Consider the following 24,153-nt stretch of genomic DNA (forward strand, 5'->3'; position numbering starts at 1 on the left):
ATTTTTAAATCTTGCAATTTGACCTTGATGTGTCCACAAGCAGTTTATTATTATCTTGCGAACCGCCCTGAGATCTTTTGATGAAGGGTGAATTGTTGTTGTTGTTACAAAAAGACAGTAACCAATTAAAAATAGAAACAGAAAAATTAAATCCACTAAAAACAGTAGAGAAGATCAGAAGCTCAATGAATGAAAACAAAGTGGGGAACTATAATAGGACAGGTGGTGAGGTGATGGTGTTTAAGCTGCACGCTAGACGATTTTTGCTACAAATGGAAATATCAGTAAATTGTATAGACATACAATATCAATGGGAATAGGAATGGAATTCCACGTATCTGCCAAGCTCAATGAAATAAGTCGATTAATATATATTGGGCTGCATCACAAACTACAAAATTAACGGTAAATGTCTGCATTTCCATAGATGTATGGTGTGAGAATGCTGTGCAACTTTAAAAAAATACTATATGCTATGTCTGTGTAGAAAAGGAGCAGTAATTATACCTGCATTTTTGCTGCTCATGCCATAAGCCAGGTAGGAATTTGGCATCATTTTCTTTTGGCTTCATGTATGTTTTTATAAGTGGAGGGGGGCAGGAAATAATCTTTATACAATGCTTTCTGTCAATATGATGTAGTCAAACATGTAATATCATTTTGGCAAAAGCTTTCTTACTTATGCCAAGATGCTGAAATAAAATCTCTTTTTTTACTTCATGTAGTTCTGAGCCATGAGTATTAGTGTCAAATGGAAGCTCGTGTAAAGTTTTGCCAGCATGAGACTCAGTTCTGGTATGTGTAGTTATTTGGTGCACTTCTTCAAAACTGCTGTGAAAGCTCAGTTGTTGAGTTCATACACTTTGCAGTCAAAATATTGTTCCAAATGTCCTGCTCAGTGTACTTATTTAAATGTTGATTAATTAGGTAACCCCCTCAAAAATCTATTAAGTAGGAATCATAGGTAATAAAAAGCTTTCTCCCAATAGATATTTGTGTCACTACTTTTATCTCTTTAATCATTATAGATACAGTGGAAACACAGTTACAGATACTGGACTGTGTTTTGTTCCATTACATACTTGGCTGCACCTCATCAAAGAGATGGCTTAGAAGGTGGTGAGGTGGTGTTATAAAACATTATAAATGACAGTGTTGAAAACAAACACTTTTGTCTACTGAAAACAAAGGCAGTTTATTCAGGCACTAAAGCAGGATATATCCTACAGGAGTGCCAGTTGCTATACCTAATACTGCTGCCAATATGATACTGAATTTGCAAAAGGCCAATAATCTTATGTTCATCCTTAGAGCAACTATGTAAGATAAGTCACTATTCCTATTTATAGGTGTGAAAGTTGAATTGAAAATGGTGGCTTACTCAAAGTCAGGCAGCATGTGGATGTGGGACTTATTTCCATTGGTGAGAACCAAAATATAGCAAAATATATCACTCAAGATTTGGCTAATGGGGAAGGGCCAGAACCTGCCAGTTCATATAAAGGTAGCCAACTCTGTGTGACTCACTTGTGCTCCCACCTTCCCAGTGGCAATAGCCTTCATTGGTTCTTCAGCTGGTGCTGCCCTTAACACAGCAAGATTAAAATAATAAACAGAGGTTCTCTGTAGAAAGGAGCAGGCAAGGGTTATTATTAGGGGTTGGCAGCCATTTTGGACTAGTGGGCACATTTCAAATTTTCAGAGTTTTGGGAGCACCAGCCACAAAATTGCTGCCATGGTGGGTATGAGGTATATAACAAAAGGATTGCTATGGGGAGCGAGGCATAATACAAAATTAGACAACCACCCCAACAACCTTAGCTGACTCCCCAAGATAAGCATATGTCCTGCTTGTCCTGATTTTGGAGATCACCAGGGAACTTTCCTCAGTACCTGGAAAATATACAAGGGAGCCAGACCACTCTCATTTAACAGAAATAGCTTAGAAGGTATCTGCACATTTAACCCTTTTCTTTATAGGAGACTTAATTTAAATAAATAAATAAATAAATAAATCCAAATTCAGAGACTATGGCATCTGCCCAGAGGCACCACTGGAAGCCCCCACTTGGGTGTGGGGTGGCTGCCTCTGGGCTTTAAAATCCAGTAAGCCTTTTTGGATTCGGAGCTACTGTAGTGCCTACTGGAGAATAGGCAAGGTAAGAAAAACAAAGAAAGACTTACTTAACTGCTGCTCTCTAACAGAACAGGGTACAATCCTATGTGCCAGGACAGTCCAACTTTTCATACCGAGTGGGCTGTAAGAGTACCTTGACACAGAACCTGTTGGCCGCACACTGCCTTATTGTGCAGGAGAGGGGAAGGAAGTGAAAGGGCCCTCCATCACTTGTGCTGACTTCCCAAAGCTGACTGAGGACCGGGCTTTGACAAGGAGGCACAGGGCTCTAACAGAGTCCTAGAGCCCTTCCATCTCCATCCCAAAGATGGGAAAGCACTGACTAGACTTTGGGAAGGAGTGGGAAGGATTCTAGAACTCTGTCACAGTCCTCACACCTCCTTCCCAAAGCCAAGCACTTCGCTTATTCAGCTTTGAGAAGGCAGCACAAGGGCCGACCAAGCTGGGAGGGGGCATTCAAATTATTTCAAGGGCTGCCAAAAAGGCATTGAGGGTCACATGTTGGACCGCCCTGTCCTTTACCTTCACCTTCACACTCCAGCTTTCTTGGCCTTCTAGCTTTTCCTCTTTTCTTGTTTGCTTGCTTGCCTGCTGAAAGCAGTATCTACTGCCCAGCAGTCTTTCTTCTGATCCTCATCTATAAAACTAACAAAACATGTTTTAATGGCCTTTCACCCTCACATCCATTTTGCTTGACTGCTCACTGCATTCTTTTCAGACTGCTGCTGTTGATTTGTCATGTGAGCAGACACATGGGGGGTGTGGGTGTGGGTGTGTTACTCTTTGGTACAGTCTGAGGAAGGTTTGAAGGCAAAAGCAGGAATCTAGCAATTGGTAGAGCTCTAGCAGAACTTCTTTAGACAACATTCTGCAGGCATTATTCTACTAGTGCACAGGTATGTCCCAGGATCGGAACCCTTTACCTTCTCATGTTTTCCATATATGTCTGTCTCTGCCCGCTGGACCACACTGACTTTTGTTCAGTGCAATTAAGGTCCTTATATGTGCATGTTCTCCTTTATAGGTACATCTGCAAACAGTCTTGTGAAAAAATGTGATGCAAATTGAATGAATAGGTAAATTATTGTGGTCTTTTGTGTAAATATTACCAACATAATGCCTTACCAACTGAGTCTGCAAGTTTGAGCTGGCAGAAGGAAGTAAATATTGAAACAATGGCTTCTGGCATTAGGAGAAATGAAAACTATTTAATGTGGAGAACAGCAGATCAAAATTCCCCCGCAAGATAGTGTTGTGGAATTATTGGTATATCACACTTTAAGGTCTTCTGTTCATTGCTTTTGTTACACTTCACCTCATTTTAATCAATGCAAAATCTCCCCCCCCCAATAAAAGTGTTTATATACCACACACTAACATAAAATAGCAAGGCTGTTCACATCATAGAACAATATAATAAAACAATACCAAATATTCAGAAGAATGACTGGTTCATCTAAAAAAGAAAAGAATTTAATAGGCTTGTCAACATAAAAATGTCTCCAAGAGACTTAGTATTACCCTAATGTTTGACATACTCTGTGGATAGTCCTTTTGCTTGTGTATTAAAACAGTTTAATACAGGGGATACAGACCTGTGGCCCTCCAAATGTTGATGAAGTAAAACACTAATCTTTCCTGACCATTGGCCCACCTCTCTGGGACTGATGGGAATTACAATCCAACAATATCTGTAAAGCCACAGGTTCTCCATCTTTTGCTTAATACTTAAAGCCAATGTCTAGAGAGATAAGCTGCAGCATTTGGCATTCAGTTACTAACATAAAAACTGCACATGTTACCCATCGAATATATACATGTCAAAGGAAGACAGAAGTTCATAACACAGATCAGTACTGGGCAGGAGTCTTTTGGTTCTCATAACCCTCTACATATTAGGCAGTGTATTTTCCAGATTCTCAGTGAAATCTGTTTTTTATCCTCTGCAAGTTAGCTTGCAGAGTTATTTTCAGTTATTAAAATGTCATAGGGTTTAGGACAACCTGTGTTTCCTGGTACAAAAATATTTAACTAATTTACCTGCAACATGCACAGAAGAAGCCAAATCTCTTTGTCTAATTGTTTGTTTTCAGGCTTTTAGAACCATTCATTTTAATAACATTGCTTTTGTTTCTGGATAGATGATTTTGTTTAGGATTAACACAATAGATCCTTAGGCCATTTAACTCCATAGAATGGCTTGGTATACAGTCCTGTACCAGAATGAAATAAATGTATTGCCTTGCAGTAATTATTCTGAAAACTTGACTGACAAAACTACAATAATAGGTTACCTACTGGTGACAGCACATATGATCATAGCCACCTTTGGGAAAGATATTAAAGGAGCTAATTTAACATATTGGTAAAAGAGGGAATGGCACTTACTGAAAAACTAGCATATAAATTAAGGCTGGCAAGATGAATTAAACAAAAATGATACTTTTGTGGGAGAATTTGGAACTTTATTACTTCCACAAACACATCAGAAAACAGAAGACATGTCCCTAAGGTATATGTTAATTTCATTATAATTAGTGTGATTTTTGTTGACATTTCAAGGGGATTACGCTTACACAGCGTAAACAAGGGTGTCTCAGATGTTGAAGGAGTTTCTGTTTATTGTTGTTCTGCGATGCTTGTGCATATCGCAGGATGTGTTCTTCCAGGTATGCTACAAAAAACCCCAAATTTTTATTTTCAAAAACAAACAAGCAGATTTACTATCCCATTGTTTTTATGCCTAGAAACATATGGATAGGACCTCTTCACCATAGCAATACTTTTGGACTGATATTAGCTGAGGTGCAGAGAACTGATTGTCCATAGAAATTCAAATGGATGATGGAATGGGACAGGAAAGAGTGTGGCGTTGAGTATTTTTGGAGGGGTGGGGAGGAGTTAAACTTGCTTGACTTTTTGGTTGGTAGGGATAACCCTTAATTGCCATAATAGGCCAGCCTCTACTGACTTTAATCAGGGAGTAGGAGAAAACAAGAGTATTTATTTGGGGGACCCTCAGCAGCACAGGGTCCTATATATGCATATTGCCCTTCTCTACATAGCCACCATTACAACCATCTGTGTGTTGACTGAAGTGGCCAACTGGACCAGGGTTTCTCTTTAAGTGTTTCCATTTTGGGAGGCATATATCTGGAAGCTGAAGCGGAATGGGTAGCAGAAGTGATAATTATAAATAATTTTTTAAAAAACAATTATTCCAGCACTGGTCTCCTTTGCGAAAGCACATAAACACTCATGCATATATTTAATATTAGTTTCAGGTACACTGGTTTACCCAAACAAGCCAGGCTGTAAACTGTTAAATTTTACATTTAGATCACTATTTTATGACTCAACACTCCAGTATTCTGGGCATCGGTTTTGACTTGTCTTAGAAAATGATAATGAATTTCTCACAGTCTTCCAGCATGATGTTAAATTTGCCAGTCTATTGAAAAATGTGATGGAGATTGCATAAACAAGTGTGCTCCTTTTTTGTTTCTCCAAATCTCACATTACAGTAATTACAGTCAAGAATAGTTACACATTGGAAAACAAAAAAGCAGTAAATGTTAACAGGCCATTTCTTCATAGCCCAAGAACAGAATACCATGAAATCAAGCAACTAAATTACTTGTTAATTAGTTGTAGCTCACTAAATGCACAGAGAAAAGAGAGTAAAGTACATGTTTTCTTGTTTCTATAATCCAGATTACTAGAACACATAATAATCTGTCTTTAATTATGCATACTCATTGTGCTAAATAATGCCTTAGGTTGCCTTTTGTATAATATACCAGTACTACATTACGAAGTTGCGAGGGGACTTGTAACTGGAGGAAAATGAGAAGATTGTGATAAGCTTCCCATATAAGGCATTTACACACTGGAGAAGACTATCTCCACTCCTTTTACTTCACTGTTCTTCCATAGATGTTTCATGAGTGAAGACAGTATGACTAATTATAGAAGATGATAAATTGACTGAAAAGAATATTCTAAGGATAGATATCTACATGTATTGACCACATCAGCCATTTTTTTCTCTAGTTGTAAACATAGGATGGAACACTCAGCTATTCCCAAGTGCCAACATTTTGGGGCTAAAATTATCAGGATGTATTTCTTACATGCTCCTCAGTTACAAATTATTGGTGTCTGAGGAGACACTGAAGTTACTTTGCATGTTGTTGAATCTGGAGTATGATGATCTTAGCTTTTTGTTTGTTATCGATTCTGAGCTTTGAGTGTTTGTATCTAGCATTCTCTTCTCTTCTGAAACTTCTTGAGCGAGTTCTTAATTTGAAGAGTAGAGAAATAAATGAAAGTAAATTATTTTCATGATGTCATTTTTTGATACTATTCGCCTGAAACACAAAATTATGCTTCCTGGGTGAGGCTAGCAAATGGAACTTAGCCAGTGAAGGGCCGAACTCAATGAGATAAAAGGATGATGCCCAGTAGGTGAGCTCAACCACAGCCTATAGAAGAGTATTCAGATAATTTCTCTCCTCTCTTCTATTGCTGACTGTTCTGGCCTCATTGGCAGCTGTAGCACACTGACCTCTCTTTTTCCAAAGTAGTTGTGCTAATAATTATCGCAGTAGACAAGCTTGAGTGAGCGGAACAGACGAACCCCATCTGGCTAGCTCAGGCTTCCTCAACCTTGGCCCTCCAGCTGTTTTTGGCCTACAACTCCCATGATCCCTAGCTAGCAGGACTAGTGTTCAGGGATGCTGGGAACTGTAGTCTCAAAACATCTGGAAGGCCGAGGTTGAGGAAGCTGGGCTAGCTAGTCTACTGCAGTTCATTCAGATATTTCCCCCAAACCCATTTTTTCTGCAAACCCTTTGGCTTACTGCAAGTGCTATGAGCCATTGAGCCTGGTAAGAAGACCCATCCACTTTGAACTGTATTTAATCCTATAACTGGCCTTTTGGGTCAGAATGAGTAATGAAGATTATTTTTGCAGCAATTTGTTTTTGAAATATTACATACTTCGTTTATTGTGAGCCACTTTGGGCACATATTTTACTGTGAAAAAGCAACACAATAGCATTCTCCTCATGCAGATCCCTTCCCAAATTCCAACTGTACTGTATTCTTAATTTGTCTATCTGGATTTTGGCTTCAGATAAAGCTAGTCTGTCTGTATTGTTTGTAATTCTATATATATATACACCATACTGCAGGCATCCTTTACATCTTCAGTATGACGATAGATTATTTCAGTATTGGTATTTTTTTCTTGGCAGTCTCAAATACAAATTGTTTTGATATATAATTGATAAGAAAACTTTCAGTATCAGTCTGGCATCCACACAATGTAACTTTATTCCCTTCCCTTTCCTCTGTCTCAGATGATATCTGAAACAGAATATTTTTATGCTTCAGGGAATAGTTTATAACTTTTAGGGATAAATCAAATTGACCCATAGGGAAATATATGTCATCTATCTTCTTTACTGAAACTTATAACTCTGTAATGCATTAGGCGGAATATAACTACATTACTAATATGCTGCATGTACAAATATACCATAACATGTTATATAATAACTTAAATAATATTTCATTGTCAACAATCTGGCAACTGCTGGCTTTTTAAAATAAATTGTAGAAACAGAAAGCTGTGCTTTTATATACACAATAGGATAGTTTTTGATATGTATGAAACAAAAAATCTGTCATAGCCATTGTGTTTGATCAAACCATACTGAACATTTTGAAAGAGCTGATTAATGCGTGAGCAGAAAGTTCTGGATTGTTAAGTATATCCAAGCTGGTATATCATTTCACAAGTATTAAATGTTCTCACAACATGGCTTCCATGTATGACCTTAATGTCATTTTATGATGGTTCCTGAAGGCACTTCGAAAACATAAAATATATTCAAAGAATAATTCCTTTTGCTGCCATACATTATAAAACTTCAATCACAATTTTGCTCAGCCCTTCAATGTACTAAATTTATATACAGAATATCTGCTTTAGCATACTTTAATCTAAATGCTTAAAGTAGGTAACACTGTAGAATAAAATATATTATTATTATATATGTGAAAATGACAACCATATATAAAGCACAAGTATCAATCCTAAATTTGTTTTTAGCTAACCACCAAAAGCCATTTTAAATTCAAAGGTCTTACAATATTTCCAGATGGCTCCTGGGTATGCACTTTTGGCAAATCTCCAGAAGAAAGAATATCCATGAATGTAGTGCAGCCACCAGGAATACATAGATGCTTGATGTACTAATTTGGAGATTTGGTCACTAGGATTGGCTGGTTCGCAAGCTTTGTTAGTTAAATTGACAACTTTAAATTAAAATCCATCCTTAGCTGAAACATTTATTTACCACGGACAACCCCATTCTAAGATTACTGTGCTGTACCTTTTTAAAAGCAACCCTTGTTCCTAGTCTATTGTCAGGGACAGGCTGGGCACTGAGTAGTGGTGGCTGGATACTGGTGGCCATTGGGAGACGGTGGGTTGGAAGAAGTGATCATTGATCTGGGGGAGCCTGTAACAGCCAGGAGACTAGTCAGGAGAAGCTGCAGGACTGGAAAGTGAAGAACAGGTTCAGGAGGAGAGAGAGATAGGTCAGGCTGGTGGAGAATCAAGGGCTTCCCTACCTCCTCCTCCTGTCCCCATCTCTCCTGTTCTATTGTCTCAAAAAAAAGCGACAACAACCAGAAGAGGTTTGAAGTGGGAGGAGCAGAAACTCCAGAGTCTTTGCCTGCTTGTTTACAGCTCGGGTAGAGGGCGATACATGAACCAAGTTGGGGGGCTGGACTTCTCATCGGGTGCGCACCTAGGAGTAGCTGAGAGATGTAGGACAGATGGACATACCTTTCCCTAACCTTTTGACAACAAAGAGTCAATTCCTCACTCTTGACATTCCTTTCCTGAGCTCCTCACATCTATTGAGAACTCTCCCACTACTTTCTACATTCAGTGTCCTTCCGTTCTAGCTCCATGCCACAGCCACTGCTTTTGTGCAACTTGCCTTCTCTTATGCTCAACAACCCCACCCTGACTTCATGCACATTCAGGATTCTGATGCGGTACTACAAATCTTGCATTTTTATTATACAGTAAGCTGAGTCATGACAATGAGTGACATCACCACCTCACAGCCTCAGGAAAACTTATGACATAGAACTTATTTAATAATTTATACCTCATTTTAAATTAGTCCCATGAGTCTCTTGAGATAGCTTCACTAGAGGAACAGAAACATTAATGCTTGTCTTTACAAAATATACATAAATATGCACTCATTTTAGGAATTGCGGCCAGCTCTTATCTGTTCAGTTAATGCACAATTGAGTGCCTTGAGTAAGGTCAGTTATTGAAACATATTGTGTTGAATATTCCCAACAGATCATAAAAAGATCCTCCTTTAATATTTAAATACCTTTTTCAGTAGCCTTCTACATTCACTGAGAAATTCATTCTTTTGCCTAGACATATCAGATTGTTTATCACAATGTTGTAATTCTGTATTATTTTATTTTTGTTTTTTGAAATATGGATTATGAAATAATCCAGAGAGATACTTGAAGTTCATTGAACAAGGGAGTCTCCTAAAGGTTTATGGAGGAAATAAGGTTTGACTTCTTTTTTTGTAAAGACAAAAATCTCATAAAGCAGTGATTAAAATACCTACTGGCTTAACAAATTAAATGTTACAAATACACTGTACCACCACTTCTTGGGACCTGTTGTGAGAAACCAAATTAGATCTTGTTATGCAAGTGTCATGTTATCTGGATTAGTCTGCACAGATCCTTGTGCTGAATAATCTCTGATTTTGAGTCAAATATGTAATAGAATGGAAAATAGTGTTAGAAAGCTGTTTGGATATGTTAATGGGCTTCTGTACAAAATAAGCTATTTATATATGTTTTGTTAGATGAAATTAGCCTCATTACTGAAATACTGATTGGAATCTGATTAGTACAAAAATAGCACTGAATTCCAGTTTCCATTAATTAGCAGCATTTCTGCTACTTGCGTTCTGCGATTTATTCTATTTTGCAGCCTGATACTTTGTAGCCTTGAGTACAGAAACTTTAATTTAGATGTTGCAAAGATAAGGTACAGTAGAATAGTTTTTGTTTTCTTTAGCCCAGAGTTACTGCAAAAGTCTGGCACCAGGTTTGGATTCTGGGGAGCAGACCCTGAGGAACTCAAGATGTGTGTGTGTAGTTCTAGGCAAATAATAATGGAGTAGCCAAAAAGCACTACTCTTTCTTTTGGTGAGACATTGATTTCTGAAGAGCAACACTACAACTGAAAATTCTGGGTATTACAAGAAATGCCACAGTTTTGGAAGTGTTTGTGTGTATAATTTAGATAAGTTATTTCTGCAGCTGTCAATATTGTAAGAACAAAATATCCCATACTAGAAATGTTTCCAAGTGTTCCGAGTTTGTGAACTGTCAAGTAGTTCTGCAATAAAATAAAATAAAAAAACACTGTCCATTATAAGTATTTGTATTTATCATAGTTTTACACTTTATAAATTATTATTTTTAATCAATGTAGTTGGCCCGTGGGTTAAAACTATACTTGTGCTTTCTTTGATCATAGTTTTGTCAGCCTGGAGGATGGCATCTGTCCAGAGAGAGGAAGCAGCCTACGTTCTTTGTGGTGGTGCTCACAGATATAAACTCTGAACGGCATTATTGCTCTTGCCTGACTTTCTATGAAGCAGAGATCAATCTTCAGGTAAATATCTTATTGAATCATTCACACAGCACCATGCACACAAACCTAGGAACTCATTTCTAAAGTTCTTCAGTCACATATCCAGCTCTTAATATACTTCATTCATGCACATTTCATCTACAGCTTCAGTTGCCTGGCCCATAATAACTGGGGATCTGAATTAAAACAAATGTTTATGCAAACTCAAATATTATTTAATAATTTTGGTGTACTTAACTGTCTTCCAATTTACATTTGGCTCATTAACCAGTGGAATGGTTTCTCTCTGGAGGTTGTGGAAGGAATCCATGGAGGCTTTTAAGAAGAGGTTGGATGGCCATCTGTCATGGATGCTTTAGCTAAGATTATTGCCTTGCAGGGGGTTGGACTAGATGACCCTTGGGTCCCTTCCAACGCTATAATTCTATGTTCAACGTCTTTCCCTTGAGTCTTACTGGTAGGATTTAAAGGGATGCTTATTTGAAACCTCTTTGTTGCTTCTTCCCCCTTGCCCCCAAAAGCCTAGTTTCTGTTCCATGTAATTTGTATATTTATAGAAAGCAGTTCAACATGGTATTTTTATTTGGTCTCTTATTTGTGCTTTAACACAGGTTCTTAGTTCTAGGATGATTTTAAAAACACATTACTCCCTCTGCTGGATGTCTGTGTATTGGAATAGAATAAAACATAACAATTTTATTATTATACATGTATTATATAGCATTAACACAATACAGTACAAAGCAATATAGTACAAACCATTATGGAATGATGGTCTATGCTAATATACTGCCATTGATATAGAAATATCAATTTTAAGGGTTTGCATGTTATTCATGTACACATATTTGCATAATTAGAACATGTACTTTCTTACTGTTTGCATGTTTGTTTAATCATTTAGATTTAAAATGCTTAACTCCCACCCCATGTTTAGATCTGTGAATACATTCCTAAAAATAGAAAAGTTAGGTTAGATTTTGGGTGTAACCTTCTTGGCAGTTCCCCTTTAAAACATGTGTATTACTAATTTCTGGACAGTTTAAAATGCTTGCTGAAGTAATTTACCCAAATTGGAAATTTTAAATGATTTCTCTATGACACATTATTTGGAATCCTTTGTAGAGAGAATCTAGGGACCAAGATATCGCAACACTTAATTGTGAAATTTATTATAAAATGTTTGAAACTGCTTCTTTCCAACTTGCTTTTTGGCTAAGGCTAAGGTCCTTCCAGTATTGAACATGATAGTGAGCTACAACAAGTTAATGGTTGTTGCTAGTTTTGTTAGCAAAAATTATTAAATGGTTTGGAGTAATATTTTAATAGAGATAAGTGTATGTTTGGTCTGAGTCATTTTCAACTCTGTTCATCCCTAAGTCCTATTTCTGCAGGAATCTGTGAATTAAAAAAAAATGCAAGTTCACATTTATCTATGCATTTTGTACAAAATATGTATTTTTAAATGCATTTTCTCTCAAAATAAGTAATTTCAGATGCATTTTTATGGATGTTGAACCAAGAGCTACATCACTGAAATTGGAAAAATGCAAAATCCCAAAAAATAAACACGGTTACTTTACATGAAATATTTTAATGCAACATTTACAGGCCAATGTCTTCCAAAGATGGTGTATGAATCAAAATATAACACACCCACATTAAATACACTTAATTAAAGCTAACTAAATTAAAAGGAAAATGTCCAGCTAACCCAAAACTAAATAATGACAAAGTACATTGGCAACCCCACAGAACAAAGCCTGATTTCAAGCAACAGTCAAGTATTGTTTTTTTAAAAAAACAGATGTGTTTTTAAAAAATGTCTTGCAAGTGTGTAGGGATGATGCTTGATGAACCAGCTCTGCATTCCTGAGATGTGGAAGCACAGCTTAAAAGGCCCAGTGCTCAAATATAAGCATATGAGGAAGGCCTCTACGTGGTTGATCTTGGCGTGCAGGCAGGGTGATCTGAGTGAAGCTGATGCTTCAGATAGCTATGTTTTGATCCATAATGCAGTTTGTAATAATCTCATATTAGATAATGTCATATTAAAGCAGTCTGATTCTTTCTTTTTATCTCTTTAATTATTTTGTTATGTCTTTGTAAACTGTGTTTCTGCTTTACATTTCCATATACTTCAATTCTCAGTGACAAATTAGTCCCCCCCCCCCCCCCGAAATGGCAGTTCCAAGGAAGGGCTTTGTACCATGCTATTCACCATTACATGACATTGGGCTTCCTTTCAGTTTGGGAATTTCAGGAATTGTTGCCTGCAGGGGAGAGGCAAAGCCTACATATGTACTTAACCACATAATCTAAAGAGAACATTAAAATGAAGCACAAACTCTGATAGATTTTAGTGAGGTTTACAGAACAATCCTTTGCATGTTCACAGAAAGTTGGCCAACTCTTATTTAGTGGTATTTTCATAATCCCAGGTAAGCATACACAGGATTATACGCTCAAAAGTATAAATGGTTTGGAGACCAATATTGTACTTAACTACCCAGAAGCTCCCAGAGCATGGTCTGAAAGCACAAGAAGCCACCACCTCCCCGAAGATAAGCATGTTTGAATAGGAATCATATTCATAAAGTGAGCCCCATTGAACTCAGTGAGACTTACATCGGTGTAACTATGAATAGAATTTCAGTATTATCTTTTTATAACACCAAGAACAGAATACATGCATCTAAGGTCTCAAAATTAGATCAGTAGTCACCAGAAGAAGGCAAGCAGGAGCTCACAGAAAACATAGACCATGTATGCATGCTCTTCCCTTGTAGGTAGCAAATATCAAAATACATACTGGATTTAAAAGTTGACTACTTCTGTAGTATGCTTTGCTGTTAGTGTGCTGCCACAGCTTTCTGCTGCTGTTACTGAGACTGGAACCTCCTTCTGTTAACAGAATTCTTTCTCCATGAAGAATGAAATTAAAGCTCCTTCCATTCATAGTGTGAAAATATTGAAAACAGCCCAATGTGACCAAGCCTTCTAATGTAAGAGATGTAAAGTAGCAAAGTTTTATATTAAAACTAAGGCTACTAAGTTCTGGCAGTAGAAAGCAAAACATATAAGGTGTTATTTCCACATATTTTGGTCTGTATAATACACTTCATTGGAAGGTTTGGCTGCTTTCTGTAGTAAAAGACACCTAGAAGAATTTAGCGGCTGATATAAAATGCAAATCCATTGATGCATCACGTGCAATGCTTTTAAAAGCAATTCAAATGAAAATGCTGTATACACAGTTAAATCTTAAATTGTCTGCTTTTGTTTGTTCTTCATGAGTGTGGTTAGAAGTTCTTTTATTCAGATTCCAGAACTAATATTTTAAAATTGTTCTAGAGTTTCTGTGGTCTGGAGGAAGTGCATGAATTTATTCGGAGCATAACAAAGAGGCTAAGGGTTTATAACTGTTTGTCGGTGGCCCTGAGGAGTTGTTAATGTTAAAGGCATTGCCCTATCTATTTTAGGCTTCTTAAATACTCCTGCATTTTTTAATCATAGGTGCATAGAATATGTCTGATTCTTCCAGCTATGTTGTTGCAATAGTGGGCAGGTGTGTCAGGAATAGCAAACATGGACATAGAGGTTCACAGCAATGTTGGTAAAAAGTAACCAAAACAATTTCACAGGTTTTCTTAGACATTTTTTAGCTTTACCCTTGATAAAACCCTACTCTCCAAATTCCTCTTAAGATGGCCTTATGTAAATGTAGCATACCCTTTAGTTACATGCACTGCCTGTAGTCTTGGTGTAGATTAATATCCTGATTAGATTTCAGATTTTCATAAACCTTTTGAATAGCCTTTATAAAAATAACAGATTTTTGACACTACAGACAATTTTTTCACATTATATCTCATTATATATCTGCTTTTATGATGCAGCTTGTAATAATGTAGCCATACAACTTTTACAAAATTTCAAACTGGCCGCTACGCTTGCCAACAAGGTCATATTAAAGCAGTCTGATTCTTTTCTCTCTCTAATTTATTTTGTTCTGTCTTTGTAAACTGTGTTTCAGTAAACTGAAACAACATTTCCATATTGTTATGTGCCTGTGTGGTTGCTCAAGAGTGAACAGGCAAGAATCTCACCGGTCTTTTCCAGGCTTTATTATCTGTACAAAAACATTTACAGTGCAGAGCGTCTCAAGTCCATGTCCGATCAATCGCTAGCAGAATCTGAAAGTGGGCGTCCTTAAACTTTCCCCAGCATAACAGTCTTTTGACCTCCATCCTTCTCGTTCCCTCTCTGCACGTAAACCGACTGCGCAGAGAGGGTGCTGGCAAAGGGGGACTTGCCTCCCCCCTGCTTTGCTCAAGCTTGGTGTTGCGGCTCTCTCTAACATCTTCCGATCCCTGCATCCCTTCCCCACTGGTGGCGGGGCTTCCCTCCTCACCAGAGGAAGAGCTGCTTCGCACGATCTTCTCTTCAGAGGTTACCTGTAACCCAACTGCCCTTCCACCTCTCGCCTCTAAGCTGATGGCAGTTCCTTGACACATATACTTTAATTCTCAGTGACAAATTAGTCTCCCCGCATCCTAGAGAAATGGCATTTCCAAGTAAGGGCTTTATACCATTCTATTCACTAGCTCTGGTCCATGGGGTCACAAAGAGTCGGACACAACTAAACGACTAAACAACAACAAATTCACTTTTACATGACATTGGGCTTGGTTTCAGTTTGGGAATTTCAGGAATAGTTGTTGCCTGCAGGAGAGAGGCAGAACCTACATGTGTACTTACCCACATACCATAATCTAAAGAGAACATTAAAATGAAGCATAATCTCAGAGAAATTTCAATTTGTTTAAGGTCAACCAGACCATCCAACTTGGCCAACCAAGTAGGAATTTGAGCTGAAGTGTTTGAGCTCCAAACAAAACACCCATAACAAATGGAGTAATCCAACTTTTTTGGATTCAAAGTAGAAGTTGCTGGGTTTTTTGTTGGGTTTTTTGTCTCTCATAAAAAAATAGTTTGAAGCAGGACGGACGGTTTTAATGTACATTTGTGGTTGTGGGAACACTTCAGGTTCGTTTATTGAGATTTAAAAAATGGATTAACAAGGTATTTTAAAAATATTTTCATGTGTCTGTGTCTGCTCTAAACATGTGGGAAAGTTCTATTTTGGGTTTGCTCACTTTATGACATAAGTGATTCACATTTGTTTACTGATTGTATGTATCCTAGATTAATTGGATTAAATGTGTCTGGCTTCCACATGTCTCCTTTGTGATGCTCATTGCTCAGGCAGTAGAGAGTCATAATTTTATCATGATTAGCATTTAACTGCTAGGAAGGGATCTCAAAAGTATACGGAGGATGATTTATTGGCCAAATGCAAATTATTTTATTTTTTTCAGCGGCAATGAGTTTAACCCAAGTGTAGGTAACAGGATACCCACCAGATTTCGGACTATGGCTCTCATAATCCCTGAATGTTTGCATTGCTGGCTAGGCTGAGCAGAACTGTAGTATGAACAACAAGTTCCTAAACAGTTTAAATGGATTAAATCAGTTACCACTAAAGAAGAGCTATGACACATGATTCATGTTACGCTCATAACATGCACCTTTGAGAACCTCACTTTCTGTCTTTTAAACTGTTGATTTGTCATATAAGTAGTTCAGAAACTCATCTGCATTGTTTGTTTGAATGCTTTGGTGTTCCATTAATAGTTTATATAAATAATGTAAAGCATATATGCCAAGCATGTTGTGTGAACACCATTTTTTAGCTTGGTTATTCTCTGTTCAAGGTCAGACTGATCCCGAACATGTCTTCTACTGCATTAAGATGAAATATTTGTCAGCCAAGCCTGCACATAGTGTACTAAAGTATGCTTCTCCTCCCCTCCAATACATTTACTTTAAATACAATCCATTTTACATTAATAGTATACAAAGTTTAAGCACTTAAAATAGATTAGGATATCATTCCAACCTTGTGTTTGCTTCTGCTTGACCTAGTTGTCTTGAATATTTTAATAAGTAGCTCATTAATTTTAAAAAATTGTTGTTTTCCTTTGCTTGACATGTGAAGACTGTGTCTTTAATATGAACTCTACTGCTAAAAGCTTATTCACATGATAGTATTAAAGTACAAACTAGCTGAGGAAACTGTGACTTTGAGCTATATGTATGAGATTAATTTTAAAGCATTCCCATCTTCATCTGTTACAACTGATGTAGATGAGACACAGTTTATGACAGAAAGGATATGGCAAATTATTAAAAATCACTCTTGACACACATGGTGTTAGCACACAGCTTTTTCTTTGCTTTTAATCTCTGAATATGTTCCTAATTGACATATTATCCAATTTCTGGGCTTCACTATGTCATCTCTCACTTTAATTCAGCCAAGTAGATTGGTTGCTATTGGGAATAATAATCAGCTAAAAAATGGAGACCACCAAAGAACGAACTGTTGCCTGTTTCATTTTGGAGAGCTTGCTGTCATCATACATAAAAGACTTGAAGAAAAATCTCATTGTTTGGATGTCTTAGAGTATATTTCAGATGGCAGTGTCATGAGCTCTCTGATGTTTAATAGAATTAATTTTAGGGGGAATATGTCTTTATCTGTTTACATCACTTTAATTTTTCCTATAGTTTTCAGCACAGAATACACTATTCAGTTCAGACCCAGATTTGGTTCTTTGAAAAACTACCTGACTTGTTATAAAGCATTTTGAAAACTTCCTAATTCAGCCTGGGTTCATATCTCAATTTGGAAAAAATGAAGCTTCATGCCTTCTCTCATTCACTATTATAGGAAAATAAAAAATGCTTACAACTTACCCCTCTTTTTGACACATTTGGATATTTGCAGGCATAGTTTACCTTGCTCTTTGTAAGTAGCCCAGGAATCTTTCTATTAGGCACCCTTCAATCTATTTTTTTAAAAAAACAATGAAACCCCTTGTTTAAAAAACCCCTTGTGAGGGATGAATACTGCCAAATTTCAGAATAATTGGTGCAGTGAATTTCCTGGAAAGACGGCCCTTACAGTTTAGGGTGGTTAAAAAATTATGCACTTAATATCCCCTGTTGTTTTGTGTCCAGTTCATATTAAAATAGTGTACATCATAGAGATGCCCCCAGGTAAGAAACCTGCCAAATTTCAGAAGACTGGCTTATATTAATTTATGAATTGCTTGGGAGTTATTGATTCAGGGAGGTTTGTGCTAGGTTTTTTTCTTAGGAATTTAGTATGATAATGGCATACATTGTAGTGTGTTCCTAAGGAAGTAACCTGTAAAATTTCAGAAACTTGGATACAGGGGCTAGGGAACTGAGATGAATGAAGAAGAATTTACAAAACTTCAGACTTTTGTTTTGCCATGTTGGCTACAATAGCGACATGAGTGGGATTGTGTTGCTGATCTGACTTCCTAACACTGCACACCGCTGCCAGTTATCAAGAGGGAGAGGGGCAAGACAGCAGGGAGCTCGAAACAGTATAAGCATAGTGTCAGGATCAAGGGATATGCTTCTGCTGCATCTGCTTCCTTGCCTCCCGCCCTTTTCTCTAACCAGTAACAGCATGTGATGCTGGGACGCAAGGTCAGCATTGCATGCTGCCATGCCATCCTCCTTTGGTTGGCAGCAAAAGTCACAGAAACCAAGTGCAAAACAGAATTGATAAAGGTGGCATTGCCTCTTCCTCCTCACTAGCATGAAATACCTACTGATAACATAGTTCATAGGCCATACATAAATACTGTATTTTTAAATCGCTGTGACCTGCCCTGGGACCTTGTGGTGAGGGATGGGTAAGAAGTATGTTGATGATGATGAGTCTTTATCATCATTATCTCATATTTTTGTACTGCATATTTCAGGCAGAAAAACTACACTGAGATGGTAAATTTGAGAAGTGCTTAAGAGGAATTTGTACTTAGAACAGTACCTACTTGAAGGCCAATGTAGTCGCAGAATAATATGATGGTACTGTAAACCCCAGGTAGTGTGGTTGCTGACCTTGAGCCAGACATCCTGGAGAGTGAAGTCAAATGGGCCTTAGAAAGCACTGCAAATAACAAGGCCAGTGGAAGTGATGGTATTCCAGCTGAACTATTTAAAATTTTAAAAGATGATGCTGTTAAGATGCTACACTCAATATGCCAGCAAGTTTGGAAAACTCAGCAGCGGCCGGAGGATTGGAGAAGATCAATCTACATCCCAATCCCAAAGAAAGGCAGTGCCAAAGAATGCTCCAACTACCGCACAATTGCACTCATTTCACACACTAGCAAGGTTATGCTTAAAATTCTACAAGGAAGGCTTAAGCAGTATGTGGACCAAGAACTCCCAGAGGTGCAAGCTGGATTTCGAAGGGGCAGAGGAACCAGAGACCAAATTGCAAATATGCGCTGGATTATGGAGAAAACTAGAGAGTTCCAGAAAGACATCTACTTCTGCTTCATTGACTTTGCAAAAGCCTTTGACTGTGTCGACCACAGCAAACTAAGGCAAGTTCTTAAAGAAATGGGAGTGCCTGATAACCTCATCTGTCTCCTGAGAAATCTCTATGTGGGACAAGAAGCTACAGTTAGAACTGGATATGGAACAACTGATTGGTTCAAAATTGGGAAAGGAGTACGACAAGGCTGTATTTTGTCTCCCTGCTTATTTAACTTATATGCAGAATTCATCATGCGAAAGGCTGGGCTGGATGAATCCATAGCTGGAATTAAGATTGCTGGAAGAAATATCAACAGCCTCAGATATGCAGATGACACAACCTTGATGGCAGAAAGTGAGGAGGAATTAAAGAACCTTTTATTGAGGGTGAAAGAGGAGAGCGCAAAATATGGTCTGAAGCTCAACATAAAAAAAAACGAAGATCATGGCCACTGGTCCCATCACCTCCTGGCAAATAGAAGGGGAAGAAATGGAGGCAGTAAGAGATTTTACTTTCTTGGGCTCCATGATCACTGCAGATGGTGACAGCAGTCACGAAATTAAAAGACGCCTGCTTCTTGGGAGAAAAGCAATGACAAACCTAGACAGCATCTTAAAAAGTAGAGACATCACCTTGCCAACAAAGGTCCGTATAGTAAAAGCTATGGTTTTCCCAGTAGTGATGTATGGAAGTGAGAGCTGGACCATAAAGAAGGCTGATCACCGAAGAATGGATGCTTTTGAATTATGGTGCTGGAGGAGACTCTTGAGAGTCCCATGGACTGCAAGAAGATCAAACCTATCCATTCTTAAGGAAATCAGCCATGAGTGCTCACTGGAAGGACAGATCGTTAAGCTGAGGCTCCAATACTTGGCCACCTCATGAGAAGAGAAGACTCCCTGGAAAAGACCCTGATGTTGGGAAAGATGGAGGACACAAGGAGAAGGGGACGACAGAGGATGAGATGGTTGGATGGTGTTCTTGAAGCTACCAGCATGAGTTTGATCAAACTGCGGGAAGCAGTGGAGGACAGAAGTGCCTGGCGTGCTCTGGTCCATGGGGTCACGAAGAGTCGGACACGACTAAACGACTAAACAACAACAATACTGTAATAGCCTTAGTGAGCAGCCGAGACACTACATGTTGCACTAGCTGCAGTTTACAGGTCAAGGGAAGTCCCACATAGACCACATTATAGTAATATGGAAGTTACTAGCACATGGACAACAGTGATCAAGTTATAGAAAATAAATATTTAAAATAGTTATTACAATTACTATATTTTGGTTTATTTGGTTTTTTGGGCTTTTATTTTAAAAAGCCTGCTGCTGTCCAAGCTGAAGTGGAATCATAGAATCGTAGAGTTGGAAGGACCCTGAGGATCATCTAGTCCAACCCCCTGCGGTACAGGACTATGCCACAGTCCTATATGAGGATCCAATGTGACCTTGGTATTATCAGCACCTCCCTCCCCCCCTCTCTCTGTGTGTGTGTGTATGTTTGTGTGTGTGTGTGTGTGTGAGAGAGAGAGAGAGAGAGAGAGAGAGATCTCCAAGGTTTTGTTTTCAGTTCCTTGAATTGTTTATGTCAATCTGCCTAAAGTAATATTGCTCAGCTATGTTCATCTCTTTCAAGTCTGAGTAATTCACAGTTTAATAAGAACTACAACATCTGGAGGTAACCACCTTGGCTCCCCCTGATCTATCTAACTGACATATGGCAGACTTAGGAGGGTGGCTATTCCCATTGTGTTTGGGGTGAATACATGTACCATCAAATCAAATATTTTCCCCCAAAAGTGTTCATGAACATGGAGTATTGCATTGGTCTTCTTGTGAGAGAGAATGCATTTCTAAACTGGAACTGAAAGATTAACTGGCTATGGACTTCTAGCTTTACACTGTGTGTTCAGAGAATGCATATACTGTTAGTGCTCACAATAAAGTAGTTTGAAAGTCATGTGTTTAATCAGATTATCCCTTTAGGCTGTGACTTCTGATAATGACATGGCCGGTAATACCTCTGTTTGTATATGTGACTAGCTTTGGTTTTCTAGGAATTTCTTTGATTGCTTTATCACATTGGAATTGTTAATCACATTCTTACTAAGTATTTTACGTGCTCTAAATGTGCTTAGAAGACTTGTATTAATTATGATGCAAAGTAATTTTTGCAGTCCAAGGCTTTGCACGAATTTTACATCGTTGTTTAATAAGAAGCCTTTATGAAAAACAGGTCCTTTCTTTCAATTTTTAGACACCGTTGCTGTTGCAAAAATTAAATAAAATTATATCTTGCTTATCTTCAAATTGAACCCGTTGTAGCTTACAATATCAGCTAGAATCAAATTGCAACAGTAAAATCAAGCTATACAGTTAATAAATACGATTATATAATAGCAAAACAGCAATTAAACCATACATTGGGTTGGATTATGAGTAGGATTTCCACAAATGAAAGGGCAAATTTCATTTGTGCAGCTGGTGTTCAAAAGGCCAATTCTATGCTAGGAATCATTAGGAACAAGAATAAATATAAAATTGCCAATATTATAATGTTATGGCATTTGGAAATTTTCAGTTTAGAGAAAAGGGGAGAAGGCTTCGCTGCCACCCTGCCAGCATTTTAAAATCGCCCCGGGACAGCGGAGGACTTCTCTGCTGTCCCAGGGCGATTTTAAAGCCCCCGGGAAGGCAGACGGGGGGGGGGGAGCAAAGACTTTCGCCCCCCGCCAGCCTTCAGAAGAGGTCCAGGACCTCTTCTGAAGGCCGGCGGGGGCCGAAAGGCTTTGCTCCCCCCCCCCGTCTGCCTTCAAAAGCCGTCCGGGATAGCGCAAAGTGCTTCCCTGCTATCCCGGACCGCTTTTAAAATGCTGGCGGTGGGGAGCAAAGCCTTTCGGCCCCCGCCGGCCTTCCTGGACCTCTTCTGAAGGCCGGAGGGGGGGGAAGGCTTTGCACCCCACCGCCAGCATTTAAAAGAGGTCCCCGGAGATTTCCCTATGGGCTTTCTTCTTGCGAAGCAAGCCCATAGGGAAATTCGTCTTGCGAAGCAACTCGCAAACGGAAAACCCTTTCGTCTTGCGGGTTTTCCGTCTTGCGAGGCATTCGTCTTGCGGGGCACCACTGTATACGCTAATATAGGATAGCTCTGTGTAGTCAATTTTTAAAAGATGAGCCTATCTGAAAAATAATACTCTTCCCCCAAATATAAAATATTTAGGGAAGGTGATTTTTTTTTTTTTGTACTAATGGAGAAATTCAGCAGAATCAGCTTGAACAAATGAGAAATGTGTTATGTGGAATTATTGTTAATGTGCCGAAAAATTTAAGTAGGTTTTTTGCAGATGTAGAAGAACATTTTTCCTTCATTTTATCTACAAAACCTTGAATTGAAATAAATTGTTTTGAGATTCCATAATCATAGAATTGTAGAGTTGGAAGTGACCACAAGGATCATCTAGTCCAACCCCTTGCAATACAGGAATCACAACTAAAGAATCCCAGCCTCTGTTTAAAACATTCCAATGAAGGAAAGTCCACCGCCTTCCAAGGTATTCCATTGCACTGTTGAACAGCTCTTACCATCAGAAAGTTTTTTCCTAATGTTTAAGTGAGAATCTCATTTTTTTTTGTAATTTGAATCCATTGATTCGGATTCCAGCCCTTGGAACTGCAGAAAACAAGCTGGTTTCATCTTCCATATATTTCATATATTTGAAGATGTCTATCATATCACCTCTCAGTCTTCTCTTCTCTATGCTAGACATATCCAGCTCTCTCAACCATTCCTCATAAGGATTGGTTTCCATATGTTTTAATGGCTATACCCCTACAGCTACAGTATTTCAAGTAATCTCCATGGTTTTTCCACCACAGAACATCCCGTTCTATAGAGTATTTTAGAATGCAGAAATTTAAGGAGTAACCACAGTTATGTGTTCAGTAGTGTGACACAGAGGGCAATAAACACCAAGATAAATTTATAACTTAAAACAGAGATAAAATAATTTCCTAGCAGCAGGTCAGATATATTGGCTGCAGACTGTTGAAGGCAAGAGGTTATAATTTATCTTAGACATAATTAATAGTACTTTACACCCAGGATGCACAGGAATTGCAAAATACGTTCCCAAATCCCATGCTAAAATGCAATTTGTCTGCCATTCTTTGGTGAATCAGCATCCTTCCTCCCACCTTCTCTTTCTTGGTAGTTTCTACAGAAACAAAATTCCTCTAGTAGTTAATGCTTTAAAAAACATTTCTATAATGTTTCATTTTTTCAAAACATAATAAAGAGAGAGCATACACTGTGGCCCAGTTTGTACGTCACATTAAGCCATAATTAAAACAAACTTTGGTTTATTGTGAACCCACAGAATGCTGCCAGTGCTCACAGCAGAAAAGTGCTGCAGAAAAAGAAGCCCAAGTTTTGCTTGTCAAAGTGTCTGAAATTGAGCTTGTGGTTTGTTTGGAGAGGAACAAACCATGAACCTGGGTTCAGACAACGTGACAAATTAGACTCCCCCCTCTTTTGTTCATGGTGCAGCAGCAACAGGGGTGGGGAAGGAGCACCACAGAAACCTTTGAACAGCATGCACAAATGCACTGCTTGTTCACATGAAATCATGTTGTTGTTGTTTAGTCGTTTAGTTGTGTCCGACTCTTTGTGACCCCATGGACCAGAGCACGCCAGACACTCCTGTGTTCCACTGCCTCCCGCAGTTTGGTCAAACTCATGTTGGTAGCTTCGAGAACACTGTCCAACCATCTCGTCCTCTGTCGTTCCCTTCTCCTTGCGCCCTCAATCTTTCCCAGCATCAGAGTCCCATCAGCATCAGGGAGTCTTCTTTTCAAGCAATGACAAACC

At 38.4% G+C, this 24,153-nt stretch overlaps 1 protein-coding gene across 2 annotated transcripts in view; it reads left to right on the forward strand.

Moving 5' to 3' along the window:
• Positions 1-24,153, forward strand: part of SBF2 (SET binding factor 2) — a 238,717-nt gene that overhangs the window by 93,914 nt on the left and 120,650 nt on the right. For both annotated transcript variants that reach the window (XM_083724282.1, XM_083724283.1), the window contains one exon: positions 10,743-10,880. In XM_083724282.1, the coding sequence (XP_083580408.1) occupies positions 10,743-10,880 (138 nt within the window). The remainder of the gene's footprint in view (positions 1-10,742; positions 10,881-24,153) is intronic.

The sequence above is a fragment of the Podarcis gaigeae genome (genome assembly GCF_964106915.1).
Source record: "Podarcis gaigeae genome assembly, chromosome: 1".
Lineage (NCBI taxonomy): Eukaryota > Metazoa > Chordata > Lepidosauria > Squamata > Lacertidae > Podarcis > Podarcis gaigeae.